Below are 10,108 nucleotides of genomic sequence, written 5' to 3' on the forward strand. Positions count from 1 at the left end.
TACAATTTTGCGGTTTTAATTTTTATTACACGATGTTTTTCCTCCACCGTAGAAATCAATCGTGAACATTTGTTAAGTATGTATTTCATTGGAAAAAACAGTATCTGCATGCGGGATTTGAGCACCGACAGAGTCGCATGCATGATACGAATGCACCGGGAGTCTAATCCTTTAGGCCACGATGACTTATGTATATTAAAAGTATGAACTCTGCTTTTTAGCTTTTTTATACATTGCCCGTGTGATTAATGAGTATAAGGCCGTGATCGTAAGTTATTACCATCGCTCACGGATGTCAGCAATGCCAGGGGCACAGCCAAGCCGCTGCCTTTAGCTGTGCGAGTAGAACCATAACCCTAATGAAATCATTAAAACATCTACACATATAAATAAAATTGGAGTGTCTGTTTGTAACATTGAAATACCCGCTTTTTACTATATGCATAATAATATGAATATATATACGGTTCATACACCAAAATAACATTTTTTATAATTTTTGTCTGTCTGTCTGTCTGACGCTGATAGGTAGCTGATGATATAAGGAGTAACTTAGGCTATTTTTTTTAGACTAGCTTCGCCCTGCGGCGTCACCCGCGGTACGACAATAACCGCGGCTAACATCGCGGGACTCAGCTATCAATTATAAAATTTAATGTTTCCGAAGCGAAGCGAGGGCGGGTCGCTAGTTTAAAATATATTGTCATTTTTTATGAGAAAGTGAATCAGCGTATGACATAAAATGATTAAATGGATGTCATAAACAGCTAAACAAAGATGCTCGTACCAATAAATACACACAATACGTGTTGTTACGATAGAAATCAAACACTGATTAGGTTATCACCATTCGGCTATTTAAGATTTAAATTTCTCAATACAAACTACTATATAATAATATAATACTAATAATAATTACATTTATATATATACATTTATATTTACATTTACATATACATATAACGGCAGCGACAAATATTTTTCTTCATCTATCCAGTAACGTCTGGATATATTAATGGAAAGAGCCTATTCGATTACTGATCAGAAGAAATTCCAGTTTGACGGGTTGAACAGCATCGTACTTATACAATTGAGAATTTATTTTATTTATTTATTTATTAAGTTGCACCAACAAAGTGATCATCAATACAAAACGTTGAACAATTGACAAAAGTTCATGGCAGATGTCACCTCAATTATAGGTGGCAATCGACAGTGCATTAACAACAAAAATAAAAAAAAATATAAAACTAAGATTTGATTACATTTGATTGATTGCTTAATATTAATTTATATTTAATTGTGAAATGATCTGCGACAGATTTTTCCTGTAAGTTGTGAGACAATTAGAAAAAACATCTATTTCACTTAAAATTAGTTCAGCGCAATTGGACAACTCCGAAGTAACATTGCGGATAAGAATAAGAATTCGACCTCATATCTGAAGATGGATAATGACACCCTAAGTTATGATGTCAATGACTTTCGATAATAACTTAAAAACCATATACAAAATTTTATATCGTCACCCAGATAAGGTCACAACACACTATAAGGGTCACTGGTCGGTTACTCGGCTATGACTACAAAAATTTGTCATACGTCGGCTATACACACACGGTCGGTAACCAGTTTTTCCCCTAGATGACAGAATAAGGCAAACAAGTATTTAAATTATCTACGCAAAGGCCAGCTTGTTCAGTGTTACAATAACCGTCGAACGTGACACATTACACATTGTGGTAAACGTTTTAAAAAAAAACAACAACAAAATGAAGTTCGCTCCCGTTTTGATTTTCATATTTTTATCTTTAGTCTGTGTTATACAATGTAAAGATCTTATAGTAGGTACTAGTTTTAATAAGAGGCTTCTGTGGCAAGAAAAAGCCGAATATAACGCCATCCCACTCAAGAAACGAGTCAAAGAAGTATTTTTTTCGGATCCGGGACAACAACTGATTATGGTAAGCCAATTAATCTTGTCGAAATTATTTATTATTATATCTAATGTATTTCTCTGCCCCACGGCCGCCATGTTACTCCAGAAAAAATGGTACAAAAGTCAAATTTGAGATCACTTCGAAATTTTAACATCACAAAATCCAGGTACGGTTGATTCAATTTTTCAATAATATACAACAACCGTGTTTCTGTAATGGATAGATATTTTACAGAGACTCTTGCTTTAGTACAAAAACCAGAATTATTATTTGCTGACCTTTAATACCTAATATAGTATATTGTTTACATTGATTTTTTTATAATTATTGCTGTAGTTAGCTAAAAAGACCTTAAGCCCATCTGGAGTTACGAATAAAATGTGTTACTATACGCTTAAGTGTAACTAAAATGTGTAATTTAAAAGCATTCACTTTGTAACATTGGAACCATAAATATTGACACTAGACACTTTGTTTTCCAAATTCAATTTTTCTTTGTTTAAAATTAGAACAGCAAAAAGTTTCTAGCGTAGCTTGCTTTTATAACGTAGATACACCTTGTGTTCACTTATATAATATGAGTTTTAAATGGAACAACGCATGTTCTCTTATTTTGGGAACTTAGAACTTTATAATACACCATAAGGTGATATTGTCGAAAATTTTTATTTTATTAAGATATTGTAATTATTTATAATAGATTCTACTCGTTAAAAGTATACAAGAAAAAATAGATTCCATAATTTATTGACCTAACGCTTGGCTTTAAAATACCTATCATTCTACTTTCGAAGTAGTACATTCTACTACTATACATTTCGACTAAAATATTACGTAAGAATAGCTTTTAGCCGATAATTTAGAAATGTTAAACAAAACCCCCTCTTACGGCCCTTACGTAATCAATGTATGGCCCCTTTAGTTACTAAAATCGCAATTGTTAACGCGTAACCTATATGCATATGCATGTATTTAGGTAAAATGAAGGCCGGCATCACAATAAAATAATATTCAAGCGAATCCGACATAACATTAAACTTGTATGAACTTCAGAACACAATCATTTCTTTTTTATCTTGTCATGATTTAACATTAACAAAAATATGATAACCTCCGACATTTTTATGAAATGCAAAGAATTTTCGTTCCACAAACAAATAGGTTTTTAGTTTAAAACTACATTATATTCACATTATAGTCTCGAGCTCGCGAGTAAAATTTATTGCGTGGTATAAGAAATAACAACATGGCAGCCATAATGTTATGTATAAAGTTAAAGTAATAGTTTCCTTACTCCAGCTGTTCCAACATTAAAATTACAGTACAAATAATAAAATTAACTTAGACTCTACAAAACGGAAAGTTCGCGGCGTAAATAGATTCTTAGTATACGTTCTTGCCATTAAGCAACAGTCAGAAAAGTTAGAACTTAGATAACAATATGTTCTTTAGAATTCTTATAGTATAACAATGTCAGTTTCAAATTATTTCGAATGGACATGATGCTTAATGGTAGTATTCAAAAGTTTTCTCACAAAATATTCTAAGTCATGAATCGTCCTTCTTCGAACGAAACTTGCGCGGAGTCTTCAGCGGTAAACAGCAGTTAGGCTGTGGCCCTGGCATTGAGGACGTCCATGAGCAGCCGTGAATACTCACCGTTAGGTGGGCCATATATAAGTCTGTCTACAGAGGCAATAAAAACAAAAATATCGACATATTATTTCAAATAAATGACAAATGTTCTTTGTGTTATCAATAAAATATTATTCCGCTAGCTTGAAAGACGTGTTCCTCAAAAAGATTATTCGCTTCTCAGTATTAGTCAGAACATGTAACCGAAAGATACCATCCAGGAAGGAAAAAACACAACACAAACTCTTTTAAGTGCCTACAAGGTCAAATGAATATAATATGTATAACACATGTTAAGCACTAAAGAAATTGTAATAACTAATGAACCAAATTGACTGAAACAATAGTTAGATTCTAAGGATACTTTCAAAGTAAGATTTCAACGGATGATCCACGGGGAACACCGTGGTAAGGGATTCATTCCAGAGGCCAATGATAGGTTGCAGTTCATATGTAACTAATTACCAAAGCATATCTAATATTCATATTCAACCGAGTACGGCCGTATGATTTTGCATTACTCCGCGACTAAATTTATTTATTACAAAGTTATTAATGCTTTCATCGAACACGTAATACCGTATTGAAAATTTTCACGAATACCAAATCAACAAACAACACAGATATTAGATAGATTCTTACAGTGTGTCCCAACAAATACGAACATTTATCACTTGATGACGGTACAACTTAGACAATTTATTACTCAATCTTCATACTTGTTTGATGGCACTATTAATTAAGATACGTCAACAGCTATCTAGTAAACACGTAGTATAATTAATATTGAAATTAACGGTAATAACAGTAATTACTCGTAGTTGAAAGCTATTGTGAAATTGTTCAACGTACCTACATTTAATGTTTACGGTAAATATTGGTCGTTTTGAAAATGCGTATGTAATACATAGGTACTTAGTTTTTTTATTTTTAACTTTCATTGGATACCCAAAAACGTACCCAATAAAGCGAATGAAGCTATATACATACATATGTGCCATCTCTTGAAACTGCTTCACAGCACAAATAGGTAGGGTGTTGTGAACTCGTGGTACCACCCCACAAGTTCACAATACATACGTCTTACCATATATTATAAAAATTGATCACTTTTTTTTTTTTTTTTTTTAACGCTGGGGAATCCATTTACGGATACCTGGTCGAGATAAAAATTGATACCTGCCTACGGGATTTGAACACTGAGGTAATTGTTCTTAAACTGGGCGTCTTATCCTTTAGACTACGACGATTTGTACATTAAAAAAGTACTAATTAGTGGTAGGACGTGTTATGAATCCATATTATAGTGTGACTATAGCGACCTTCTTTGTTCGGTCATGAAACATTAGCTGTAACCTTGCATTCCATTTCGGTTCATTACGGGACGGTTTTTTTTAGTATCTATGGGTTACGGTCCATGTTTAGTACCTACAACAACAACAGTACAAGGTTTGATTTGTCAATGTCAATCTTATAAGTAAACGTACAAACAATAATTGCGATGACTTATTATTACTACTTTTATCTACAATATAGTTGTAGTTAAACATGTAAACAAAAAATGCAATACGTATTTCCAGAATTTTTTACAAACAGATTTTGTTTTTCTTTTCCAGGGTATTATAGCCCGTGACCTAGACCACTCGGATGCTGAAGCAAGTATTACTGCAGGAGGCATCGGTTTTTCTTATGCCAACATAAAGTTGAAAAGCCCACGAGGCTCTGGATTAAACTACCAACTTGAAATCTACACGTAAAAAAGTTATACTTTAGACCATAGTTTTCAATCAAGAAGTTTTCTATCATTTCATGTTTAATTTAGACTTTTGTATTCAATATTCAATGTTAAATTAATGTCTGAATTTCATTAAAAAAATTACAATATCAACATTATATTTACTTTATGTTTTAAGTATCAGCAAATAGAGGACGGTAGCCGATATCGTTTAAAAGCCACAACAACCCAAAAAGGGCCTCTACTCAACAATAGTGGCACTAATTAAATTAAATGGCACTAATTAAAGTGCCTGTTTTGACTAAATGGCAACCGACCATCACTAAACCACTTCATTGCAGTATTCCTTCTAAGAATCTCTTGAGCGGGTAATCGCGTGCACTGGAGTAGGTCAGTGTTCATGTCCAGAGACACTATAAATGGCAGACGGGAATAACAGTTATTTATTGGGCAGAAATAGGCAGGGCGGTGGTACCTACCCACGCGGGCTCACAACAGGTCCTACCACCAGTAATTACGCAAATTATAATTTTGCGGGTTTGATTTTTATTACACAATGTTATTCCGTTATTCCTTTTTTTTTATTGCTTAGATGAGTAGACGAGCTCACAGCCCACCTGGTGTTTAGTGGTAACTGGAGCCCATAAACATCTACAACGTAAATGCGCCACGCACCTTGAGATATAAGTTCTAAGGTATCAGTACAACGGCTGCCCCACCCTTCAAACCGAAACGCATTACTGCTTCACGGCTGAAATAGGCAGGGAGGTGGTACCTACCCGTGCGGACTCACAAGAGGTCCTACCACCAGTAATTACGCAATTTATAATTTTGCGGGTTTGATTTTTATTACACGATGTTATTCCTTCACCGTGGAAGTCAATCGTGAACATTTGTTGAGTACGTATCCCATTAAAAAAATTGGTACCCGCCTGGGATTCGAACACCGGTGCATCGCTCAACACAAATGCACCGGACGTCTTATCCTTTTAGTCCACGACGACTTCAAAGCTCATGACGTGAGCTCTCGGAGCTCAAACCGAATGACCTTAGGTCTACTTAAGCCATCGTTATTAGTAACAACACAGACAGATACGATACGGACTTATTATGCGAATTAGAATTTATTTATCACGGGTAACTTAAAATAATTTAAAATCATTTCAATCTTTAAGCCAACAAAATGTAATAAATTTCAAGTCGAATTAGATAAACAATAATACACATTAAAAATACTATCAAATATTTTTTTGCTTTATTTCTATCACTTAGATTGCGAAAATCAGTTCAAAGATGATGTAAATAGTGAATCTTGTGTATCTTGTGCCTATTACAGTCAATTTTCACTTTTATTTGGAGTTCAAATTTGTTAAAATTATTTTCACTGAAGGTATTTATTTGAGTACGAATCAAAATTTCAAGAACATCTAGATTAAAATACATAAAATATAGATAATAATTCAAACTAAAAGTCTATTGCAATTTTAAACCATTACGAAGTGAAGTACTCAAATTGAATGAACAAAATTCAAGTGTTTTATGAAGACGAATTTGGAATGTTTCGAAAGATTTTAGCTATTCTTTGACTCTGATGTCTGATCGTTTCGAGAGCCAATTTTCTATTGGACAATGTGATTGTGGCCCTCCACTTTGATATTTGCAATTATGGTCTCAATTACATAGGAATATCTTAGTCATAAAAAACAACACAAATCTTATTTATTGTAGTATTGTAGTATACATATATACTACGTGTAAGATATATTAAGAAGGAAATAATTTGTGTACAACTTGGTGATGTCATGAAGAATGACAAATACAAGCAGAACTTCAATAACAGGAAATAAACGTTTATTATTCATTGGTAAATTTATACGACGGATCTGTCGTGGTCTGGATATTCAATGAACTAATATTTGCCTTGTTATTGTAAAACTGACGCACCAACATTGCAATCGGGATCATTTAAAAGTTTATTGTACACAAACTTAGAAATTAAGTAATTAAAATATATTTTACCTTTAAACGAGAAATTCTTGTATATTAATATAGATATATAATCTGAATCTCGGAAACGGCTCCAACGATTTTCATAAAATTTTGTATACAGGGGATTTCGGGGGTGATAAATCGATCTAGCTACGATTTATTTTCAGAAAATATTGTTTTATTCGTGTTTTCAATACTCAACTCTTCCCGACATCTATTGGCGAATAATAATACTATTTTTCTTAATTGAGGGCAACTAACCGCTTTAAAGACACAAGATGACGTTGTAAAAAAAAAACCTCGGCAAAGCTCGGTCATCATCTAGTAGTAGTTAAGTTACAAACTGAAATTCCACGCCTCGGCAACTCATTCGGCCGAGCGTTCTTGCGGAGAGCTGGGTCTCTGGTTGTAGTGATAACCGAGGAATCCCCTTGCTTGGGTTCTGTATCGGACGGAGATCGGGCTTCGAGCGAACCCTGGCCTTTTTCATCGTCGGCCATCGAGTCCTACATATCCCCCAGCTACGGCGATTCAGCCCCCGGCCCGCGAAAACGGCGTATTGCAACCACATACAAGAAAATACCACCATTATGTCTATTTCTACGGCAAGACACTCATGCATTCGTGTTGGAAGTGACAATTGTTATACATTACAATTGGGATTTCAACCTCATTTTTCAAGGTAGGTAAGTAGCATTTGTAAATATAACATACAACAGATATCTGTCAATCTGTCAACTAGACTTCTTACGTTAATAACTACGAATAAATAATGACTTATATTTATTCGTAGGTTAATAATAACTAATATAACTATTTTCTGGTGGTAGGACCACTTGTCAGTCCGCACGCGTAAATACCACCACCCTGCCTATTTCTGCCGTGAAGCAGTAATGCGTTTCGGTTTGAAGAGTGGGGCAGTCGTTGTAACTATACTGAGACTTCAAAACGTATATCTTAAGGTAGGTGGCGCATTTACGTTGTAGATGTCTATGGGCTCCAGTAACCACTTAACACCAGGTGGTCTGTGAGCTCGTCCACCCATCTAAGCAATAAAAAAAATACTAGGATAAGATATGTCTAATAAAATAAATTAGGATTTAAAGAGTAAAAGAGACTAAATATACAACCTGTAATACTCACAATTAAATTATAAAATATACTTTCACGTCCGTACCCTGTCGGTAATGTGAACAGGCAGATTAATGAGAACAATATTGACCTCATTATCAAAAGGTTAAAAAACATTAATTAGAATACGTACATGTGATGTGTATATTTTAAAGTAAATGAATTCGTTTCTAGTAAAATATGTACATTGTAATTCAAACAAGGGCTTCAAATAAATCTATGAGTATATGTGCAAGCGTGCAACCAATGATCACTGTTGATCATGTCCGCGCCGCAGTCTACCTCGACAGCAAGTTGCTCAGAGCAAAATAGTAGGCAGCAGTTTGGCTCTGCCCCTGGCATTGCTGAAGTCCATGGGCGACGGTAACCACTCGCCATACTCATCATACGCTCGTCTACCTACAAGGGCAATAAAAAAGTCAACCTTTTTGCCTAAACTAGTTTCAACAAAATATTTGTCAAAGTTTTAAAATAATAAATGTCCAAACTCTAGATTTCGGGACGCAATAGATATTCATTCGTGTTTGTTCTTTAAGTCAATCTGTCCGCTCACGACATGAGAAGACCAAACTTTTGCTCTCAGAAATAAGAAAAGATGTATTTTTCAATAAGTTTCGAGTAGTGGTCGTGTCTAACGTTTAATGAAAACAGACCTCTCAATAACGTCTAAGTCTAAGATTTACTGAATAGGTATATTGAATAATAAATAATACTGAATAATAAATAATACTGAATAATAAAAATACGAAAGTAATTTATATTGTAGCAAATATTCCTACAACGATAAAATTTTAAATATTCTAAGTCTTACTAGATAGCTTCCAAGAAAACTGATTTACATGAATAGTGGTACATAGCTGCCGACCACTGAATTGTTGCTTTGTTTTTCAGTTTTGCTTAGTGGAAAAAAATGTTGTTGCCTACAGTTGGCAACCTTTTTAAAATATGTAGCTATTATAGACAATAGAGCTCACGACTCACCTGATATTAAGCGGAGCTTATAGAGGCTTCCGTGCCTAGTTACTCTGATTAAAATATTCGTTAACTAACAGCAACTGTTCATAGTTTCGACTTAATCATAATAACAGACACGCGATGATGAACCAACAAATACAAAATCAATTTACATGCCGGACCTTATGGATGATTATAAATTCCTGTATGTATTCCCTGATGAGCTAATATTATCTTTAGTATGTAGGGTGGTTATGCTTCTATACACCAAGTAACGCAAACACATATGTAGTTTGATAACAAGAAGAAGCCCAAGGCATTTCTAAATCTTCGCATGAGTTAAAGTATAATAATACCCGCTTACATACATAGTATTATATTGTGTGGGCGTTAACTGATTCTGTGAACGTCAATTATGTTCTATTCACAAAATTCGATTCTATTAACGGGTGTCGAAAGGTATACAAACCCACTATCAATTTCAATTTTATTTTTACTTATTTTATCATATAAAATTCTTCACATTTACACCTCCCCATTCATATTGTTACGCCGGTAAGAGTAACGCCATCTATCGCCGAATAGTCGAACGAATATCGAAGGATCTAGTAGCACCTAGAATGCTCGAGAAGTACAACGCCATCTATTGTCAGATAGCGGAAACTACTGCTAGAGATGTGTGGAATATTCTCGATAATTCTAGGGATGAGGTATCGACTATAAA

General features: G+C 34.3%; 1 protein-coding gene across 1 annotated transcript; it reads left to right on the forward strand.

Moving 5' to 3' along the window:
- Positions 1 to 1,041: 1,041 nt before the first annotated feature.
- LOC100500745 (uncharacterized) lies at positions 1,042 to 5,463 on the forward strand. The gene is made up of 2 exons (XM_004925484.4): positions 1,042 to 1,964; positions 5,192 to 5,463. Exons 1-2 carry the CDS (start codon positions 1,773 to 1,775, stop codon positions 5,330 to 5,332), a joined length of 333 nt encoding a protein of 110 aa, XP_004925541.1. The 5' UTR covers positions 1,042 to 1,772; the 3' UTR covers positions 5,333 to 5,463.
- Positions 5,464 to 10,108: the final 4,645 nt, after the last annotated feature.

Source organism: Bombyx mori, chromosome 12 (assembly GCF_030269925.1).
Source record: "Bombyx mori chromosome 12, ASM3026992v2".
In the NCBI taxonomy this organism is placed as follows: Eukaryota; Metazoa; Arthropoda; class Insecta; order Lepidoptera; family Bombycidae; genus Bombyx; species Bombyx mori.